Here is a 21,485-nt window from a genome sequence, read left to right on the forward strand (position 1 = left end):
CATGGGGAGGGAAGGAAGAGGAACTCGACGGGTCGGCTCATTTATCGGGTTCTCGGGCGCGTTGCCGCTATCGCGCCGCGGAGGAGGGGACGAGACGGGTGATCAAGCGGAGAAGGTCTGAGCTTGTCAATGTCCTGATGTCCTGGAACGCGCGGTGGACCAACGCTGGATGGCAAACGCCGCCCAACGGACGAGGGCACGGATGGATCGATGCAGGAAGCACGCAATCGGCGTTGGAAACCCACGGTCGTGATCGGGTCGGGTCGGGGTTCCGTCCCGTTGATCGAGACGGCCTTGGCCTTGGGAAGAGGTTGCAAGCGGAGGGAAACCGCCAAACAATGCAAAAAGCGGTTCCGGACGGAGATGATGAATGGGAAATGGGGAAGGGGAGGCGAAGCCAACCTTGCCGTTCTCAACGGCGACCGTACCGAGACAAAATTGCGGTCGACGGGAGGATGGGGAGGGCGATCCGGTGGGGGCAGGGACCGGTTTCCAGGCCGGAGGTTTTTGTTTTTTGCGGCCGTCGAATGGAACCGGGAGGGATGGACGTTCCCCGCGGGCGATGCTGAGGGAGCACGGGGATTGTTTGGGGTTGGAGGTTGGAGGTTGGATGGCCGGATCAAGGCGACCTCCAAAAAAAAAAAAGCGACAGCAAACGAGCGACGGCAGGTGTCGCAGGCAAGAGACAAGCTCCCACCAAGGATTGGAGCCTTCCAGGTTGGATGGAGGCTTCGAGACCTGCACAGGAGGCGCGTCGCGGGCCGGCCAATCAGGGGCTCGGACGTGGGCCGGTCGGGCTCCACTGTTGAATAAGGTACGCTTGGCAGCCGAGACACCTGAGGTGGGTCTTGGCGGCGGCCGGATCGGAAATACGTCAGCCTCGTCTGCAAGGCTGTTGGTTGGCTACGATGTGGCATCTCCAAAAGCGTTGCGGGGAGGGGGCGGATGGGATGGGATGGGATGGGATGGGATGGGATGCCCGGGGAACAGCAGGGACTTGAGGACCTGGAATGTTGGGTCGTCTTCATGAACGGGAACCTCCACCCACCGCAAAATCTCCACCCACTCGCCCGGCACTTGAACACACACACACACACACTCCCTCACACACACACGGACACACTCACACACAACCTGAAGAACAGAAACACGGGATGTACCTAGGTTGCATGTTGCATGCCCTTGTTGTGTGCTCATTCCAACCCTCCCAACGCAAGGCCTCCCCGGTTGCACGACGTTTTGTCTTGTTGTACCGCTCTCTAAAGAGTTACTACGTAGGTAGGAAGAGCGCCATCGTGCCATGGTTGGCACCTATGTAGTGTCTGGTGGGTAAACGTCGGCTTTGACGAGGGGGAGTAGCGCCGTTTTCGCGGTTGGGGTGTAATCCGAGGTCAAGGTACTCACTAGCTACAGTGTACGCAGTATCTTGCTTACCTACACAGTATAATACCGGACGTTTGCAATGGTATGTTGATCCATGCCTGTCGCGAGTGGTGGTACACTCCCCCCCCCCCCCCCCCAAAAAAAAAAAAGAAAAGAAAAGAAATCCGTGAGAATGTTCAGGGGAGCTCCGACATAGGCACTTACATGAGGTGAATAGGGTCTTTGTTGCTGTGCATGCAAGACAGCAAAAGGTAACAATCGATTCGGCGACGCTGCCCGACCTCGGGTGCCCTGGCCAACCCGCCTTGCAGCGAGTTTCCGTCAGGTCCATGTCACCTCCGTATAGTACATGGACCATCGGAAGCTGAAGGTATGCACCTGATGATGGGACATGCCAGGAAAAAGAAACCTTCACGTCAGGATCGGAAGCATGTGTTGCGCGGGCGGTGGGCGGTGGGCCCGCCCGGTGGATCCCCCCCATTCCCCCCCCATTCCCCCATGGCGCTGCCGCATCCCCGTCATCGGGGGGCCGTGGAAGAAATGCGGCCCCTCCCCCCCCCCCCCCCCCCCCCCGCCCACGAAAAAAGTTGCCCGCGCCTCGCGGCGTGATCCCTTGACATGCTGCAAGCCTCTGTCCAATCGATGGGTGCCATTGCCAATTGCGCAATCCGCGCTTGCGGCTCCCGGTGCACAACCCGATCCCCAATAAAGCGCCGCGTTTACCGCATTCACGGACCCTTCAACTCGGCCTTCGGGATGCTGCTGTCTCCCCCAGATCCCGGTGCTGCCGCTGGCCAAGATCCGTCCTCGACGACGTGTCCGTCTGCTGCTGCTCCTAGCACTACACAGTAATACCGCCGCCGAGTACTAATACCGCCGCCGCCGTCGCCGCCGCCGCCGGAGGTTCCTCAGATCTCTCGGCTGCAAGGAACATCGCTCTTGTTCTGCAGCCTGCCCCTCGCCGATCCACGCCGGTTCTTTGCTGCTGCTTCTGCTGCTTCTGCTGCTTCTGCTGCTGCTGCTGCTCATACTCCGGCTAATACGCCCGCCTCTCCCGCCTCTCTGCACCTTGGCGACCTGCACCCTCGCCCGCCATGACTCCCAACGGCGTCGTCGACAACGGGCCGCGCCCTGTCTACCGTAAGCCGCCTCACCTCTTCGCATGGCTTGGCCTCCCCTTCTGCGGAGGGGCCTTCTGGCTGACTTGCTTTCCCCCTCTCCCCTCCAGAAAGAGTCACCTCCCAGCCCGAGAACCCCTTTGCCGCCCTCATCCCCGACCAGCAGATCGCCATCATCCCCTCCTTCACCCTCGAGTCGGGCGTCACCCTCTACAACGTGCCCGTGGCTTACACCACCCGCGGCACCCTCGCCCCGACCGGCGACAATGTCATGGTCATCTGCCACGCCCTCACCGGCAGCGCCGACGTCGCTGACTGGTGGGGTCCGCTTCTCGGAGGCCCCGGCCGCGCCTTCGACACCACCCGCTTCTTCGTCGTCTGCATGAACAGCCTCGGGAGCCCCTACGGCACCGCGAGCCCCGTCACCGCCATGGATGGCGACCCCGCCAAGGGCCGCTACGGGCCCGAGTTCCCCCTGACCACCATCCGGGACGACGTCCGGTGAGTTGGGCAACAATTCTCTTTGTCCTTTGTTTTTTTTTTTTTTTTTGGAGGAGGAGGAGGAGAAGGAGGAGGAGGAAGAATGACTCACTAACCCCGGCCTGCCACCACCAGCCTGCACAAGCTGCTCCTCGACGAGCTCGGCGTCAAGCAGGTCGCCGCCGTCATCGGCGGATCCCTCGGCGGAATGTTTGTGCTGGAATGGGCGTACTTTGGCAAGGACTACGTGCGCTGCATCGTCCCCATCGCCACCTCGAGCCGCCACAGCGCCTGGGGCATCAGCTGGGGCGAGGCCCAGCGCCAGTCCATCTACGCCGACCCCAAGTACGAGGACGGCTACTACTCGTTTGACGACCCGCCCTCCACCGGCCTCGGCGCCGCCCGCATGGCCGCCCTGCTCACCTACCGCAGCCGCAACTCGTTCGAGGCTCGCTTCGGCCGCAACACCCCGGACCCCTCGCGCCGCCAGGCCATCCGCGAGACCCCGACGCCCACGACGCCCTCCGAGGCCCACTTCCACATCCACAACGACGGTCACAAGTGGAAGCGCACCCCGCCGCGGCGCACCGGCAGCGACAGCTCCGACCAGGCGCCCAAGTACGCCGAGATCCGGGCCAGCGACCCGCAGTTCCACGGGCCGCAGCACGACAACGTCATCAGCGGCAACGGCGCCAGCAACGGCGCCGGCAACGGCGCCGGCAACGGCGCCGGCAGCCTGACGGGCGGCGAGGTCATCCCCGCAGGCTCCACCTACTTCTCGGCGCAGTCGTACCTGCGCTACCAAGCCACCAAGTTCGTCAAGCGCTTCGACAGCAACTGCTACATCGCCATGACGCGCAAGCTCGACACGCACGACGTGAGCCGCGGGCGCGCCGGCACCATCGCCGAGGCCCTCGCCATGATCGAGCAGCCCACCCTCGTCCTCGGCATCGAGAGCGACGGCCTCTTCACCTTTGCCGAGCAGGAGGAGCTGGCCGCCCACATCCCCAACGCCCGCCTCGAGCGCATCGACAGCCCCGAGGGCCACGACGCCTTCCTGCTGCAGTTTGAGCAGGTCAACCACTACACCCTCGACTTCCTTCGCGAGGTCCTGCCCGACATCATGAAGCGCGGAGGCACCGGCGAGCCCGAGCAGAGCTCCGTGGGGCAGCTGACCAAGAGCAGCACCTTTGGCGAGGCCGAGGTGGGGGATATCACGGCCTGGTAAAACGGCAGTCACGCATTGCCCCCCTCCTCCTCCTCCTCCTCCTCCTCATCATCATCATGATCAACAACAACAACAACAACAACAAAAGAGTCACTTCCAACAAAGCCGCCCTTATGCTACTAAGGAGGACTTTCTTATCTTTCTTTCTCTCTCTCTCTCCTCTCTGTCCACACGTTACGTTCCCATCCCATGGCCCTTTTTCTTTGCGTGTCGTCTAGACAGCTGCATGGCTCTTTTGTATGTCTCGGCTGTACCTTTTGCTGCATGGCTCGGCTGTTGCTGCATGAAAAAACAAACAACAAAAAAAAGAGTCTCATTCTGAGGAGGGAAGAGGAGGAAAGGGGAAGAAGGGGAAGGGGGAGAGGCCTCCGGGGGGGGGGGGGTGAAACGGCAGAGAGTGCGTCAACAAGGTGTTTCAACCCAACGTGCTGGCGTGGCGTGGCCGCTGCGCCAACATCACACCATGATGTTGATGGGTTGATGGCATCATGATTTCCTGCGTGTTTGGCGCATGGGGTGCGGGCTCCCAAGGGGGGGGGGGGGGGGGGGGGAGGGGGGGGAAAGGAGGAGGTCTAGGCCGCTCCGGAATGTGGGGGATGACATAAGAATAAGGGGAGGGGACGTTGCGGACTACCGGTCGTCCGCCATGCATGCCACATGCAGGCACGTTCCCGTGGGGGGGAGCTTGAATCTCGGTGCACCTCCCGTCCCTCTCCCCCCCTCCCACGGCACGCACGCACGCACGCACGCACGCATGCACCCGACGCACGCATGCCAGCCGGTCGACTGGGGCAGCCAACCAACCAGCCAGCCAGCCAGCCAGCCAGCCAGCCAGCCAGCCAGCCTTGCCGGAGGGCTCCCCGAGCTTGTTCCGTCGGGTAAGGTAAGGTACCTTGCGGAACCCCTCCCCCCTCCCCCCCTCCCCCGCAGATCACGGAGGAAGCTAGGTCCAAACAACCTGATCACCCGGCATTGGCTCGGACGACGGGAACTTATGTACATACTGGACGCGACGCGATGGGGTGTGCGGACTCTCAATCAACAATGACATCATACCTAGAGATACGGTGAGGGAGTGTGAAAAGAAGGTTGTGCATAGTTTCTTTTTTTTTTCTTTTCTGTTTTCTGTTTTCTTTTTTTTATTTTTGGCCGACACATTTTTGGGGGCGTTCATATAAGGTCGATAGAAAAGATGATGGATACCTCGTGCGTCACCTCGCTCACCGGGAAGGGCGAATCTGGAAAATAACCAATTCACAATGGTCAATGACCACAAGCCTCAAACGACCTTTCAAGCCCGCTCCGTGGATTTGCTGGTGCGTACGTGGCAAGGCCACCTCAAGATGGCCTCGGCCAGGACCTCCTTGGGGGGTTGTGGCGCAGATCTCTACCGACTATACGCAGCAGATAACTACCTACCTAATTAAAGCAAGGCATGGATACTATATACCTACTATAGGTAACCGGTAACCAAGCCTTGCCAGGCGGGTGTGGTTGGGTAGTTGGTCACCCGGCGGCACCTGTGAAACTTCCCACTGGGAAGGTCGGGAAAAGATCATTCCTACACACACGCACACGCAAACGTACACACTTGCTTTGTACCTTAATATTCTTCTTGCTGCTGTGGTCCATGTTGGTCCGCCGCGTCCTCCGGAGCGTGATTCGTCTTTATGTTCCTTTCCCCCCCCCCCCCCCCCCCTCTCCCCCTCCCCTCCCCTCCCCTCCCCTCCTCCTCCTCCTCTTCTCCTTCTTCTTCTTCTTCTTCTCCCGTCCCGTCGCAAACTTCCTCGCGACCTCAAAGCCATTCCACGACCGCACTTCCTTCCTTGGCTTCCCTAGCTTGGCTTGGGAGAAAGGAGCTCCTGTCGTGGCACCCCCAGTCCATCAGTCCACCAGTCCGCCAGTCCATAGTCTGCCCTCCATGTCCATGCGACGTCGATTATATCCCTGCGTCTCGCAAGTTAAAAAAAAGAAAAGAAAAAAAAAAGAAGAAAAAAAGAAACGACGGATCGCTGCGTTTCCAACCGGTCCCGGTCCCTCCCCCGCTGGCCTTGGACGCATCGGAGATCCGAGGGGAACCAATGCACGTCAGCTTGGCGGTTTCGGATCCCATCGCCGTCGTCTTGTACGACAAAAAACGCCAGGTCCGCCGCCAGCATCCGGCAACGTTTGTGTGCTCTTGCGCACCTCGCTCTCGTGACGATACCTACACCCAAGTCGATTGGCTCCATCCGGCCCAGCACCAACCCCCCAGCTCTTAGCACCAAAGCAGGAGAATTACGCCTTTCTTTGTGTATGTGCGTACCACCCAAGGTAGCCTTGTATATGCACAGGCAGGCCGACGAAACAAGCGGGGAGCGAGGCAGGGCGCCCATTTGACGGCCCTCAAACCCTCTTTTCAGCTGGAGAGTCATCACTTCGTCCCCCCCCCGGCAATGAAATACCAAAGAAGCCATCGTCGTAGCCAGCCGAGACACCAATACAACAGAAAAAACCGACTGCTGCCTTTTTCAAGGTGCCTCGCCTACAAGAGGTTCCCGCGCCCAGCCATGGCCGCGTGAGAAGTTCTCGTTACGCCGTTTGAACGACCCCGGTTGAACGCCAAACCGCCTCCCAGCACCGCCTAGCAGAAGCCGTCCATTCCCAACACCACCCAACCATATCCTACATATCGTATTCTACAGGGTTCCACAAAGCCAGGGCTTCAAATTTCGTTCTCCTCCTCCTCCTATCCCTCCCGCTCCACAAACGGCGCGAAACTCCTCCCCATATATCGCTCTTCGTCCCTATCCACCGGCATGGCGTCCTCACCACCACCCGCAGCTCCAACATCCTCCATGACATCGTCGATCCCCCGCTTTGCCTTCCCCGTCCTGGAACCACGCCCCATCTCTGGCGGCGCTGTCGGCCATATGCTACCTCCCACTTGTTGTTGCTGCTGCTGCTGCTGATGTCGGTGTTGGTGTTGTTGTTGTTCAGAATGCTGATGTTCCTGTTGACCCTGACCCACCCCGCTGGCGCCCACGTCGCCCCTCGCGCGAAGTATGTCCTCGTACGCCCGCAGGCGAAACTTGAGATCGTCCCCCAGCGCCACGCAGAAGCGGCAGAGCTGCAAAAACTGCACCGCCGCCACCATGTCCAGGCCGTACACCGTCATGAGGTACGCCGCGGCCACGGCCGCCGAGCGGTCGTTGCCCGTCTCGCAGACCAGCAGCACGCACCCTCGCCGGGTCCCGCCGCTCTGCGCCGCCACCTCGAGCATGTGCCGGTTCACCACCTCGGCCGCCACCGAGAAGGCGCCCACCAGCTCGCGCCCGTCCGCCACGTCCAGCCCTTCCACCGCGATGCCCATCCCCGCCACCGCCCGCTTCACGCCGGCCACCAGCATGCCTTCCCCTCCTCCTGCTCCTCCGGCAAGCACCACCCCCCCGCTCCCCGATGTGGCGTTGGCGTTGGCGTTGGCGGCGGCGAACCTCGCATCCCGGGCGCACACGACCAAGGTCACGCCGGCGCTCTCGACCCACGCGCGGTCCCGGACGCAGCTCGCCGGCCCGAGCCACAAAAAGTCTGTCACCTGCTGGGCGGCGCGGCGCGACTCGTACCGCCAGCCGGCCGATGCGTCGCGCGCCGTCTGCGGCGCGCCGCGCGTGATGACGGCCAGCTGGTGCTCCGGAAGGCCCGTCGTGTGCACGGCGTAGGGGGACGGGTGGATCGTCATGGCGACGGCCGACGGGGCGTGGCCGTAGATTTGGCCGTGGGCGTGGGCGTGGGCGTGGGCAAGGGCGGTGTAGGCGGGGGACTCGGGGGAGGGGCTTGGGATCGGCGTGGCGGCCCTGGACGGGCGGGCCGAGGAGGTGGCGGAGGTGGGTGGATGGTAGGGGTTGGTGAGGGTAGTGGGCGGGGAGGTGCCGGCGGGGGGCACGTGGATGTAGGGCGGGGAAGGAGGGCGCGGGGCGTAGGGCGCCGTGGGCTGGACGGTGGGTTGAAGGAGGCCTGGAAGGCCGTGGGTGTCGGGAGGACGGTGAGGAGGGTCCATGGCTTTTTTTTTCTTTTTTTTTTTTTGGTAGGTAAGGTGAGTGCTGGATGAATGGACAGAGGGAGTGAAATGAGTGAATGAGTCAAAGAGCGAGGAAAGGAAGTGAGTGGGTAGGTAGGTAGGTAGGTAGGTAGGTAGGTAGGTAGGTAGGCGGTGGAGTTGGTTGAGGAGGATGACGATGAGGATGAAGGATGGCTTGAAGTCGGCGACCGATGGCTCGAGGGTTGCACGTTTTGGCTGGTGACCCGAAGAAGAGATTGGTGGATGAAAGAGAAAAGAGATGCGGGAGTTCAATCGATTTCAATGCCGGGGTCTTCAGTGTCAAGTCCGAGCGTTCCCAGCAGCCATCAATTATTTCATGGGCAGCGTGGTCCAGGCGGGCAGACAGAGAGAGAGGGAGAGAGAGAAAGCCGTGGTTCTTATTCAGAGGATGCGCTGAGATGAGAGGTGACGGGAGGTGAGGTCCCAAGCGGAAGAAGATGCATGCACGAAGGGCCCGGGGCCCGGGTATTCATCCATTCAAGAAAACCATAAAGGGACTGAACGGGTGAGGGTGAGGTGGACAAGGAAATTCCCCCTCCCACCCCCCTGCCTAGTTAGCAAAGGTAAATTCTCTGACTCGGGCCTCTCTTTCCCGGGCTTCGCTGCGGTTTCCCATCCAGGCAAGCCGAGGAAAGAGCAACAATGATTACTACACCGGGAAAACAGCAGGGACAGAGCTAGGTGCGTTGGTGTTTCTTCATTTGGCAGGATGCCGGATGGGGTTCCTGGGTTTCCCGGCGTCTGCCTGCCCTGCCTAAGGAAAAGAGGGTCCTGGGGGCCCTGTCTGCCTGATTCGATTCTTCGATTCGACCCAAGGTAGCAGCAGCGAGCCAAAAAAAAAAAGGAAAAAAAAAAGAAGAAAAGAAAAGAAAAGAAAAGAAAATAAAAAGAGGGACTCGGGGGGTCGAATTGCGGCAGCCCAGAGGCGACGATGGGATATGGATGGCATCCCACTGTAGCTATAGCAGGTAGGTAATAGTTGGCGATAGGAAGACGTCATGAATCAGCGATACAAGAGCCCGCTGTTCGATGCTACATAGGCACAACCCGAACCCTCCATGACCCTCACCGACGGACCAAGGAGAAGGAACCGGGAACGTGGAAAGAGGGTGTATTATCTACCACCTGGAACCTCTACGCGTCGTATACAGCAACTCTACTTCGTACTCTAGGCGGCCAACCGCCGTCTTCTTTCCCCCCTCCCTCTTCGCAAGACGGCCCCGGCCTTTTATGAGCTCGACGGCTCCCTGCCCAGCGGGGATGGGAACTCGGGCGTCACGGACCTCGACTCCGGGCGCGGTCGCGTCTTGGACCCCGGAGCGAGCTTCTTTCGCGCTTTCTTTTCGGACGAGTCGGACAGCGAGCTCGCCTTGCGCGACAGCGTCGGGTGGTGGGCTCCGCTGCCGCCGCCGTTGCCGCCGCCGTTGCCGCCGCCGCCGCCGCCACCACCGCTGTGATCCTCCACCTCGAGCCGGGGCGTCGAACTGCGCGAGCCCCCGGCCGTGCTCGACATGCTGCCGCGGCGGAGGGTGGCGCTGCCCCCGCTCCCGCTCCTGACCCGCCGGCCCTCGCCGGCCACCGCCGCGTGCCGCGGATGAGCATGGTGGTGGTTGTGGTGAGCCTTTTCGTGATGGGCGGCGGCGGCTGCGGCGGCGGCGGTGGGCGGCCGGTCCGGGACGGGGGTCCACCACGGCAGCCACCACAGCCAGCCGCCTTGCTGCTTGCGCAGGCGGCGGTCGCGCTCCTTGAGCTTGGCGCGCAGCAGGGCGCGGCGCTCGTTCTCGCGCTCCCAGTACTCGGCGCGGTACAGCTCCCAGTTTTCGCGGAAGGCGGGGGAGAAGGGCTTGGCCAGCAGCAGCAGCTTGACGTAGTCGCCTCCCGGGGCCAGGTCCTCCTCGTGGCCGCCGCCGTTGCCGTTGCCGCCGCCGCCGCCGCCGCGCTCCTCGTCGCGGCCGCCGGAGCCGGAAAAGGACGGCACGGCCGGGTGGGTGTCGCGGGTCAGGCCCATCTCGCGGTCGACCTCGCGCACCAGGGCGGCGTCGACCCAGCGGTACGAGCTGCCGTTGTTGGAGAAGAGGCCGTAGGTCAGGAACCAGCCGATGGTGGCCAGGGCCTCCTTCCACCAGGGGCGCTTGAGCAGGACGAGCTTGCAGTTGAAGCCGCGCAGGCCGCGGTTGGACATGGCGAACCAGCGGCGGGGCCAGCGCACGCCGCGGTCCCAGATGCCCGTGGCCCAGACGAGCAGGCCGGCGATGACGCCGCCCAGGAAGCACATGTGCTCGGCCGTCTCGACGACCCAGTAGACGCTGCCGCCGACGCCCTGCCCGTCCTCGCGCGGCGCCAGGAACAGGGCGTAGCCGAAAAAGGCCGTCCACAGCGTCAGCAGCGACAGGAAAAAGGTGTGGTGGCGGCGGCGGGCCCGCAGCTCGAGGTACTGGGCGCGGAGGGACGCCTCGAGGACGAGCAGGTTGAGGTAGATCATGGACGGCGAGCTCGGCGTGTGGGACAGCGGGTCGCCGGGCTTGCCGTGGGGGAAGCCGCCTTTGGAGGATGCGACGGGCGCCGTTGGGTCCTGGCCGGGCATGGAGAGGGGCGCGCCCTTGACGATGGAGTCGAGCGAGTCGGCCATGGCGTCGGGGTCGGGGTCGGTCGCGGCCATGGCGTGCGGTGACGGGACGGGCCGTGGCCCTCGGATGGAGGGGAGGGGTCGTCGAAGGCGGGTGCGGACGCTAACTATGTCGTAGGTACCTCGACGGCAGCAGGAAGACGGACCAACAAACAAGGAGGAAAGCCCGCGATGGCCGGCCCCAGGCCGCGTTGGGGACGAGAGCACAACGACCCGACGTGATGTGATTCGGCAGCGGGGCAGGAAGAACGATAAGAGTGGGAAAAAAAAAAAAAAAAGAAAGAAGAAGCAAGGAAGGTCTCGCCAAGAAATCCCAGCAGAGCAGCGTGGAACCTCGGCGCGTTCCAACGTCGAGGGAATGCCGAACTCGAATGCGTTTGGACGGCCCGGCGCTGTCCCAAGTCCCAACCGAGGGTTGTGTGTGTGGTCTTTGGACCGTGCGGGCCGGGTCAGGCACGCCGTCAGGAGTGTGGAGTGTGGGTGAGATGGGATGACGGGAACGGCAATCCTGGTGGATTATTTTTTTTTTCTGTGGTGTCGTCGTCGTCGTCGTCGTCGTCGTCGTCGTCGTCGTCGTCGTCGTCGTCGTATACCGGAGTTGTCGAATGGAATCGGCGGATCGGGCTTGTGACTGGACGGGATTCGATGATTCGATGCACATGCCCAACGCGGAGACTTTTTTTTGCAGGTGTCAGGCCGCAACCCGGGACCCCTGGAGCTGGATGGAGACCTGGAGCCCTGGAGACTGGGAGACGTGGAGGCGGGAACGGGGGAATGGCGGGATCCCTCGGACGTAACAGGGGGGAGGAAGTGCCGCTAAAATCCGGGGCGCGTCAACCGTCCCCTCAGGCGACCCGACGGATGACGTTGCTTCCTGGGCACCTACCTACCTCACCTCAGTTCCCAACGGCGTGCCAGGTACGGTGTAAGGTGGGGTTGGTGAGGTTGGTGAGGTAGTTACCTACTACGTACCTATCTAGGTACCTACCGAGAGGTAAGTAGGTAGGTGGTGGCGCGGGGGGGGGGGGAGGGTGATGTGCGGGAGGGGAGCCACCTCACTAAGGTAAGGTGCCCTGACCTGACGCCGCACAGCACTGACGCCTAGGTAGGTGAGGTACCTACCTGAGGGCTTTCCTCCCTGCGTACCTACTACTACTAACTACCTCCGCTAAAGGTAGGTACCTATGTAGTGTACTCCCGTCACTAACCACGTAGCACTGCCGCTAATACCGAGACCGCCTGACCTCCCGGTCATGATTCAACCAATCCCGGCCAAACCCTCAACCCCTCCATGAAATTCCCCATCCAACCCATCTTCCCCAACCCGAGCCTCCTAGGTTCCCCCAACCTCCATCCATGCAACCCACCCCCCCGGCCCTCGGACACATCCAACCGTCCGTCGGTCGGCCTTTATGTACTGCGTATGCGCAGCCTTCCCACGCCCGCCGACATTGGACCGTCTTCCCGAATCCTTGGAATGCTGCCCTGATCGCCGCACCCTCTTGATAAAGGGCCCCCCGTCCCGATGTCGCCCGCCTTGCCCTTGCACAATGCTGACGCTCAAGTCGTGCCTCGTCCCCAAGCGATTGAAGCTTGTGTCGCTCGTTGCCCGTCGCGGTGATTCCGACTCTTCTTCTCCTCCCTCGTCTTCCTCCTCCTCCTCCTCCTCCTCCTCCGCCGCCGCCGCCGCCACTTCGCCTTCTTCCTTTTCCTTGGTGTCCTCCGCCTCCGCCTCCGCCTCCGCTTCCTCCCTCTCCTCCCCGTCGGTCCACTCCTTTTCGACGCTTTCCTCCTGCTCCTCCGCTTCCTCCTCGTCCCACCACCACCATCACCACCACCACCACCACCATCCTCGTGCCCATCCTCATCCTCACGCCCACGTCCACGCACACGCCCAAGCCGACACCGCCGCCGCCTCGTTCCCCGGTCACCACGATCCGCGCCAGCCTCTCCTCCTCGCCTCCCACCACACCTCCCACCTGCCGGACCCCGCCACGATCCGTCGCCGCACCATGGCCGCCGCATACTTTCCCCTCGGCTACAAAGAAGCCGCGCAGCAATGGGTTCGTGGTCCCACCCGGGTTTCGACCGCCTCGCAAGCTGACATGTCCTTCTCCCGGCGCAGTGGACCAACGTCAACCCCCGCCAGGCCGAGCGCAACGTCTTGTCCTACGTCCCCTTTCTCCGCGAAGCCGGCACCGAGACGGCCGCCTCGAAGCTGCAAGACCTCGCCAACGCCGACCCCTTCGGCCAGCGCATCTGGCGATCGTCCATGGTCCAGCTGGCCGGCAAACACCGCGCCCTCAACGAGCTCATGATCGAACGCGTCGGCGAGCCCGCCGACGACACCCTCGTCATGATCCACGGCTACGGCGCCGGCCTGGGCTTTTTTTACAAAAACTTTGAGCCGCTGAGCCGCGCTCCGGGCTGGCGCCTCTACGCCCTCGACATGCTCGGCATGGGCAACTCGTCGCGCCCGCCCTTTCGGATCCGCGCCAAGGATCCCAAGGAGAAGATCGCCGAGGCCGAGGGCTGGTTCATCGACGCCCTGGAGGAGTGGCGCAAGATCCGCGACATTGAAAAGTTCACCCTCCTCGGCCACTCCCTCGGCGGCTACCTCGCCGTTTCCTACGCCCTCAAGTACCCGGGCCGCCTGAACAAGCTGATCCTCGTCTCGCCCGTCGGCATCCCAGAAGACCCCTGGGCCGTCAACACGGACCTCCCCGAACCCACCGAGTCCTCCATGGCCAACGAGTTCCTGCAAGACCAAGAAAGCATCGTGAGCGGCGACGAGCCCCGCACCGCCGCCACCACCACCACCACCACCACCCGAGGCAGCCTCGCCTCCCCATCCTCCAGCAGCAGTGTCAACAACAATAGCAGCAGCAGCAGCAGCAGCAGCAGAACAGACGGCATGGAAACCATGGCCGCGCCTCCCCGCAAGCGGCCCATCCCCGGCTGGCTCAGCTGGCTCTGGGACGTCAACGTCTCGCCCTTCAGCATCGTGCGCCTCGCCGGCCCGCTCGGCCCCCGCTTCGTCTCGGGCTGGACCTCGCGCCGCTTCAGCCACCTCCCTGCCGACGAAAAGCAGGCCCTGCACGACTACTCGTACGCCCTCTTCCGCCAAAGGGGCTCGGGCGAGTACGTCCTGCCCTACCTCCTCGCGCCCGGCGCCTACGCCCGCAGCCCCGTCATCCACCGCATCCAGGACGTCGGCCGGCAGGTGCTCAAGCCGGCCACCGCCACGGAACCCGCTGTCCGCGAGACGGGCATTCCCGTCGTGTTCATGTACGGCGAGAACGACTGGATGGACGTCGCGGGCGGGTACGCGGCCGAGGAAAAGCTCAGGCAGCGCGCGCTCCAGGCCCTGCTGGACGGGAGCGCGACCGAGGAGGAGCGGCAGCGCGAGAACGGCAGCGCCAAGGTGCTCGTCGTGTCCAAGGCGGGGCACCACCTGTACCTGGATAACCCGGACGAGTTCAACGAGATGGTGCGGAAGGAGATGGAGGATACAAGGCAGATGAGGCTCATGGAGCAGGCAATCGAGGAGAACAAGGAGAGGAACAAAGAGAGGACCTAGAGGGAGGGAGGGAGTTTGCGGATATATAATGTGACGGATGTATATAATGGACGCGAGGAAGGCTTGTATGATGCACCAAACACACACATACACACACACACACACACACACACACACACACACACAGAGAGAGAGAGAGAGAGAGAGAGAGAGAGAGAGAGAGAGAGACGCAGAGAGAGAGAGAAAGCATGGGATGGCCACGCGAGCGGTTGGGCACATGGACCCGAGAGAGGAGTGACCTGTCCACTCGATGCCCGGGTTTCGCAAGAGACTGGGTGGAAGGTCGATGAGCATATATATATGTACCTACCTATGTACCTTGATACCATATAGATGAGACGATTTTTTCTTTTTTCTTTTCTTTTGATTCTTGTTTGCGAGATGGCCGAGAAGACAACCCGGAGGTACCTCTGTGTGACGGAATGGGACGAATTGGTCTCTTTCACTACAATGGACAAAACACATATACAACAACAACAGCTCCTGGGTGAGAGGGAGATGCGTCAGATAAAGCAAGACGAAAGCACAAGTCTATTCCCGACAGAGGCACATCGCTAGGTAGCGAAGCCAGACAAAACAGAAAAAAAAAATAAAAGACAATGGTATCACCGCAAACCCGTTACACCCCTCCTCCCTGCCTCCCCGAACTACAAGAAAAAAACACGAAACGTAGAGAACAGAACAACAACCCCCTCCTCCTCCTCCTCTGATGAAAGCCGCACACATTCCGACCCTCGACTCTCCCTCCTCACCCCCGCGCGCCCCGGCCTCTCGTTCCGCACCTTGGCCTTGGCGGCCAGCTCGTCCCAGCCTCTCAACCCGACCCGGAACGGGCCCCGGCGGCCGCCCCCTGGTCCTTGTCCCCCCGCGCCCCCTCGCCGCCGACCCGGCCGGGGGCACCGCAAACGGTATGTAGCCCGTGCTGCTGAACTTGGGCAGGTCCTCCCGTTTGACCGGCGACCGCATGGGGGCCGCCTTGACGGGCGACCTCTGGCGCGACGACGACGACGACGCCGCCGACGACGGCACCGTGGTTGTCATGGCCGGCGGCGCTTGCGCCGAGGCCGGCGAGGAGGGGGCGGATGGCGTGAGGCACGCGTTGGGCGGGAGCCACTGGGGGGGCTTGCTGGGCTCCTGGGGGGATCGTGCCGCGGCGCCGGCCCGTCGGGTTGGTAGTGGATGAAGTTGTCCGAGGGTGTTGTCGCGTCGGCGGGGGAGATGGGCGGGTCGTCGCGGGGTGCGGCGGGTTCTGGCGGCGGGGAGCTCGCAGGAAGGGGATGCGGTGCGCGTCGACGGCGGCGGGGAGAGAGGCAGCGGTCGGGGTCGAAACGTCCGCCGCTTGGGGCGCCGTGGTTGACAGAGCAGCTGGGGTTGGGGGTGGAGGAGGTTGGAACTGCGACGCGGCGGAGAAGGCCGGCGACGAGAGGCGCGCATCGGTGGGCGTCGGGGTGATGGTCGACGGGGAGACGCTTGTTACCGTGTCGCCGGACACGGAAGCGGATGAGGACGCGGGCCGGGACGCGGGCCGGGGCGCGGCCGCCTTCTCCCTCTCCAGCCGCTCCTGTTCTCGGGCTTCCTTCTGGGCCTTGGTGATGACGGTGATCTTGATCTTCTTCATCGCGCCGGCGAGCTTGTCCATCTCGTCGCCGGCCTTGGCAGGCGGAGCGGCGGCACCGCTCTCCGCAGAGGCCGCCGGCGCCTCCTTGCCTCCCGCCGCCGTCTTTTTGGTCGCCCTTGGCGCGCGCGGAGCCGCCTCCTTCTTGGGCGCCCGCGTCTTCTTCACCGTCAAGGAGCCGCCGGCAGGCCCCGTTGCGCTCCCCGGCGGGGCAGGCACGCTGCCGTCCTCCGTGGCCCCGGGCTCTGCGCGGGCCGCGACGTTCTGAGCCGCCGCGTCGGCCAGGTCCACGCTCTCCGCCGACACCACCGTGGACGCCGCGCTAAGGCGCCTCGGCGCGTGCGGCTGCTTCCCGCGCCCGCGCGACGGGTCTTCGGAGGGGAGAACGGCGGCTCCCGCGACCGTCTTCCGGCGGCTCTTGGCGTCCAGGCCGTCGTCGGCGGGCAGCGGCTTCGGCTTGCGCTCCCGCAGCGCCATCCTCGTGGACGGCCGGTCCTCGAGCGGGGCGCCGCTCCGGGCGGGGTTCGCCGCCGTCAGCAGAGCCGCCGCCTGCCGCTCGCGCCGGGCCTTGGTGGCCTCGGCGTTGAGCTCTTCGTGGGTGCAGCTGGTCGTCGTGCGTCCCGTCGGGATGAGCAGCTTGGTCAGCTCGCACGCGGCGATGGTCCAGGGGACCTCGAGAGGCGGCGGCGACGGCGGCTCGAAGGACCGTGGCGGCTCGAGGCCGGCGGCCAAGGACAGGCCCGACATGCTTCGCCGGGCCTTGGGAACGACGGCCTTGGCCTGCGACGCCTGGGTCGGCGACGTGTAGTTGGGCTCCGGCCCGGTCCGGATGACCCGCGGGGCCGGCACGGGCTTCGCCAGGGTCGCCTCGAGCGCGTCCAGCTCCGCGGCGGACCACCAGGCCGGCTCGTACCGACGGGCGCCGCGCTCGCTCGCGCTCGAATCCTTGCGCGCGCGCGCGGGCCCCGCCTCCGAACCCGAGGCGGCCGGCCCCGGGTCCCGGCCGCCGGGCCCGTCGCCGGCGAGCCCGCACAGGTGGCTGAGCACCCCGGAGCACAGGGCGCGGTCGCTGTAGCCGCCCTCGAGGACGCTGACGATGCGGCCCTCGACGCTCGTCCCCTCCTCGGCGGCGATGCGGACCAGGTCGCGGGTGAAGCGCGCGTAGAACTCGGTGGGCACGTTGACGCCGTGGCGCTGCATGCCGGGGTCCTCGTGCTCGCTCGCGTCGAACCCGGCCGAGACGAAGATGGCGGCCCGCGCGTTCAGGCCCGCCGACCGCAGGCGCTCCGTCTGGCCCTTGAGGTAGGCGCGGGTCTTGTCGAGCAGGACGGCGTACTTGGACTCGTACAGGGCCCAGAAGTCGGCCTCGGTCTTCCAGGGCTGCAGGTGGACGTTCCAGACGGTCTGGCCGTGGGCGCCGTCGATGCAGACGCTGGCGTTTCTCACCTTTTCCTCGTCTCCCATCTCGCAGGGGTACGAGTTGATGTCGTGCAGGCTGAAGTAGCCGACGGACGTCTTCTTCCACCCGGCGGCGTTCCTGGCCGCGGCGAGCCCGCGGGCGTTGTGCTGCCAGGCGATGGCCTGGGAGCCGTCGCCGTGGTGAAGGTCAAAGTCGACGATGGCGGCGTGGGTCAGGCCGTGGCTGAGAACGGCGTGCATGATGCCGACGTGCACGTTGTTGACCCAGCAGAAGCCCGAGGGATGCGAGGCGGAGCAGTGGTGGCCGGGGGGCCGGATCGCGACAAACGCGCGCCGGGGCCCCTCGGGCTGGAAGACGGCGTCGACGGCGTCGCACACGCCGCCCAGCGCCCCCTCCATGGCCTCGAGCGAGTCGGCGCAGAGGTACAGATCGCCCTCGTGGAGCTGGGGGGGCTCCTCGGCGTTGGCGCCGCGGCCCATGTCCGGCCGCTGCAGCTCCTTGCCGCCGCCCGCAAGCTTCATCTCGGCCGTGTCGCACATGAGCTTGAGCTCCTCCATCCACCGGGCGCCGTGGACGTTGGTGACGGTCGGGGACGTGAGGGACAGGCGCCGGGCGGAGCGGTGGATGCGAAACGGTACGGAGGGCAGCGAGGCGGCGTCGCCGTCCGGGTGGATCGGGAAGGCGCCGTCCTGGTGCCGGTCTCCGAGGCGCACGTAGGCGGCCGAGACGCCGAGGGCGCAGGCCTTGAGCCGCTCGGGACGCTCGACGATGGTGCTCAGGTGAGCGCGGGACGCGCGAGGGCGAGAGTAGCGGTGGCCGTAGCACGCATCCTGCAGCACGACGACCGTCTCGGCGCGGCGGGTGGGCAAGGGGCCGTGGTGGGCCTCGAGCTCCGCCTTGAAGTGGGCGTTGGCGAGAGACCAGGGCGTCGGGATGACATGCTCGCGGACGGGTTCGGGGGAGACGCTTCGGCGGGGGGAGCGGCCGGCCCTGGGTCTGGAGGAGGCCGAGGACGAAGCCGAGGAGACGAGGTTGGCGACGCTGGCGCGGCGGGTGGGCGTCGGGCCGCTCGCGGAGTGCAGCGAGTTCATGGAGGCCTTTCGCAGCAGGGTGGGGGTGCCGGAGCGCGACGAGGGGACGACCGAGACGGAGGCGCTTCGCAGGGGGGTGAGGACGGCGCCGGCGGTGCGCGGCGAGGCGGGCGAGGGGTCGGCCAGCTTGAGCGGGCTGGGGCCGGTCGATACGCGGCCCGAAGGGCGGGGGGGTTTGGCCGAGGCCGGCGATGACGTCGATATGGCCAGCTGCCTCAGGGATTGCGACGGAGCATCGCCGCCATGGGGGGCGTTGTGGGCGTCGTGGGCGTCGTGGGCCTGGTGGTTCGGGAGGTTGGATGAGGATGACGGTGCCGACATTGTGACGGAGCAGCGAACAGGAGACTGGCGAGGGATCGATTGGCCACCCAGGGCGGGAGAGGCTCTCTTCCTGGCGTCGTCCGCTCGAGCGATGGACGAGTTGGTCAGAGGAAAATTCCCTTGCGCTGGCTGGCCGGGTTGCTTCTTAATCGGCTTGAAAACGGCAGAGAGCGGTAGTTATGCCGATCTACCATGCAGAAGAATCAGGAGCCTTGGATGCGGCTCTGCATGTCGCAAATCCTGAGAGCTCTGGTGTTGGATATGCGTGTGTGTTGCAGTGTTTGGAGGTCAACATTGACGTGCTCTTTGATGTTGTTGTTGTTGTCATTGACGCGAGCCCGTGAAAGTCATTCCCGTCATCCACCAAAAAGCAGGCAAAGGGAGAGGAGGGACGGGACGTCATTCCGGCAAGTCGACGGCCCCGCACCGGGCCATGATTGGGTGGAAAGGGGACAGAAAAGTGGGCCGGCTGCCTGGCCCTGGGTCGCTCATGTGCTTTCCAGATGCGCCAGAACCAATGCGCCTTCATTCTTCAATCTCATTTCAATCTTGGGAATTCTACTATATGAACCCAGACCAAGACCAATAAAGACTGCCCCCCCTAGTTCGATGAGGATCTTCCGTCGTGGCCGGCGCCTCTCGACATGGACTGCCCATCCGTTTCGATTCTTTCCGACAGCCCAAGCCCACCTCCGTGTTCTTCCGTCTCGTTGCCTTTGTCATCATCTTTTTCCATGCATCTTCGAGGACCTTCCCGCCGGTACCCCTGATCAAGCCAAACATGCCCCTGGCAGGAATGCAGCCTACCACTACTAGTACATACATGGCTGTGGACATATGTCAGTACTGCGTACTTCGGCACCCGGGAGATCCCCAGCCTGGCCTGGCCGCCAACACCGTCACGTTGCCAAGATCGTAAAATTGACTGCAGGCTCAGCCGCACGCCCGCAGCACAGCGAATGCAAGGCCCTTGTGCAGGGGGCGGATGCTAAGGTACCTCCCGCGTTGGATGGATCCAAACGCGTTAGGCCACGCCCCCCCCCCCCCCGGTCCGGCAGCCTTGCGCCCCGACAAAGGCCGCCCAAGAGATTTATTTAACTATACTACTACTTCGGGCGAAGGGGGGGCCGCCTTAAGGGGAACTTACGCCCTCTCTCCCTTTTTTTTTTTTTTTAATCACCTCACCTTGTCACCCAGTCAAGGCCCCCCCCCACACACCATGACGCGCCAACCCCGACTGCTTGCCGTGTTTGCCTTGCTCGCGGCCCGCCGCGTCGCCGCCGCCGAGCTGGAACCCTTTGTCGATGTGGTGGTGACGGTGGATCTTGAGGTCCGTACCGCCGCCGCGGGATCCTTCGCGGCCATCGCGCCGGCCCCCGGGGCCGGCGCCGGCGCCGGCGCCCTCGCCGAGGGCTCCGACGGCTACGATTCCTGCCTGGTCGTCGAAGATTTGATCCTGGGGTGCGACGAGGAGGGCCGCTTCGATGCCACCGCCGCCCCGGGCGCTGCCGAGCGCTGCCTGTGCTGCGCCGGCACCCATCCGCTCTCAACCTACTATTCGAGCTGCGCCTCGTTCGTGCTCAACAGCGCCTCGGGACCGGACGCGAGCACCGTGTACTCGGTCGTCTCGGACATCTATGCCACCTGCAAGAGGGACATCACCTGCCGGAGGGGAGCGACGGCGACGGGCTTGTCGCCGACGACGACCCGATCCCCGGCCCCGGCGGCGTGCAGCTCCATGGCCGACATCTGGAACTCGTGCATCTTCAAGCTCGACCCCACCGCCGACGGGTACGACATGGCTTCGTGCGTGTGGTAAGTCTTGGTCCTCTGCGCCATCTTCGCCCCCAGTCCTTGGCTTCGCCGTCCGTCCGTCCTCTAACCGCCCCTCTACCAGCTCCGACTCGGCCGGCAAGCGCAACACGGACATCCAAGATCACGCCAGCTCATGCTACCCCTATGCCCGCGTTTCCATGTCGACCAACTCTCAACGTAAGTACCCTCCCTTCTCTCTGCTTGTTTCCCTTTTTTTTTTTTTTCTTCTTTTTTGCTTCCGACCCGCCGCGCCCACATGGGCTCTAACCCCCGGAATGTGCTCCAGTCGTCAGCGCCCTCGCCAGCGTGTGCAACCTCGTCGCGACCACCCCGACCCAGACGGCGACCAATCCGCTGGTCTTCACCACGGCGGGCACCCGCACAGGGTTGGATCTCCCCTCGCCGACGCCGACGGGCTCGTCGGAGAGCAGCGACTCCGGCGCGGCCACCAACATCGGGCTCACCTCGACCGGCCTCGCCGTGCCAGGAGTCCCTGTGCCGGGGTTCGTGGCCTGGTTGGCTCACGTTGCTGGGTGGTTCCTGTCGCTTCTCATGCTGGTCTAAGGAGGATGTGAATGCAAGAGGGGTATCGGATGCCCACATGATCTATGATGTATCACACAATGAGTCGAGGCGGCGTTGTTGTGGAATACCGGATACCTATCAGGAAATGATACTCGAGTTTGTTTCAGTAATGCATAATGATTATGATTATCCCGCTGCTCCCTTT

General features: G+C 63.8%; 6 protein-coding genes across 6 annotated transcripts; 3 read left to right on the top strand and 3 right to left on the bottom strand.

Moving 5' to 3' along the window:
• Positions 1-2,477: 2,477 nt before the first annotated feature.
• VTJ83DRAFT_4285 (uncharacterized protein) lies at positions 2,478-4,209 on the top strand (the record flags this gene model as incomplete). Its single annotated transcript, XM_071010757.1, has 3 exons — positions 2,478-2,523; positions 2,612-3,002; positions 3,117-4,209. The coding sequence occupies 3 exons, from the start codon at positions 2,478-2,480 to the stop codon at positions 4,207-4,209; spliced, it is 1,530 nt and encodes a 509-aa protein (XP_070865735.1).
• A 2,728-nt stretch (positions 4,210-6,937) lies between these two features.
• VTJ83DRAFT_4286 (uncharacterized protein) lies at positions 6,938-8,245 on the bottom strand (the record flags this gene model as incomplete). The annotated part of the gene is made up of 1 exon (XM_071010758.1): positions 6,938-8,245. The coding sequence occupies one exon, from the start codon at positions 8,243-8,245 to the stop codon at positions 6,938-6,940; it is 1,308 nt and encodes a 435-aa protein (XP_070865736.1).
• A 1,270-nt stretch (positions 8,246-9,515) lies between these two features.
• On the bottom strand, positions 9,516-10,946 carry VTJ83DRAFT_4287 (uncharacterized protein; the record flags this gene model as incomplete). Its single annotated transcript, XM_071010759.1, has 1 exon — positions 9,516-10,946. The coding sequence occupies one exon, from the start codon at positions 10,944-10,946 to the stop codon at positions 9,516-9,518; it is 1,431 nt and encodes a 476-aa protein (XP_070865737.1).
• A 1,517-nt stretch (positions 10,947-12,463) lies between these two features.
• On the top strand, positions 12,464-14,493 carry VTJ83DRAFT_4288 (uncharacterized protein; the record flags this gene model as incomplete). Its single annotated transcript, XM_071010760.1, has 2 exons — positions 12,464-12,976; positions 13,039-14,493. 2 exons carry the CDS (start codon positions 12,464-12,466, stop codon positions 14,491-14,493), a joined length of 1,968 nt encoding a protein of 655 aa, XP_070865738.1.
• Positions 14,494-15,307: 814 nt separating this feature from the next.
• VTJ83DRAFT_4289 (uncharacterized protein) lies at positions 15,308-18,940 on the bottom strand (the record flags this gene model as incomplete). The annotated part of the gene is made up of 1 exon (XM_071010761.1): positions 15,308-18,940. One exon carries the CDS (start codon positions 18,938-18,940, stop codon positions 15,308-15,310), a length of 3,633 nt encoding a protein of 1,210 aa, XP_070865739.1.
• Positions 18,941-20,159: 1,219 nt separating this feature from the next.
• On the top strand, positions 20,160-21,319 carry VTJ83DRAFT_4290 (uncharacterized protein; the record flags this gene model as incomplete). The annotated part of the gene is made up of 3 exons (XM_071010763.1): positions 20,160-20,755; positions 20,838-20,932; positions 21,042-21,319. The coding sequence occupies 3 exons, from the start codon at positions 20,160-20,162 to the stop codon at positions 21,317-21,319; spliced, it is 969 nt and encodes a 322-aa protein (XP_070865740.1).
• Positions 21,320-21,485: the final 166 nt, after the last annotated feature.

This window comes from Remersonia thermophila, chromosome 4 (genome assembly GCF_042764415.1).
Source record: "Remersonia thermophila strain ATCC 22073 chromosome 4, whole genome shotgun sequence".
NCBI classification, from domain to species: domain Eukaryota; kingdom Fungi; phylum Ascomycota; class Sordariomycetes; order Sordariales; family Chaetomiaceae; genus Remersonia; species Remersonia thermophila.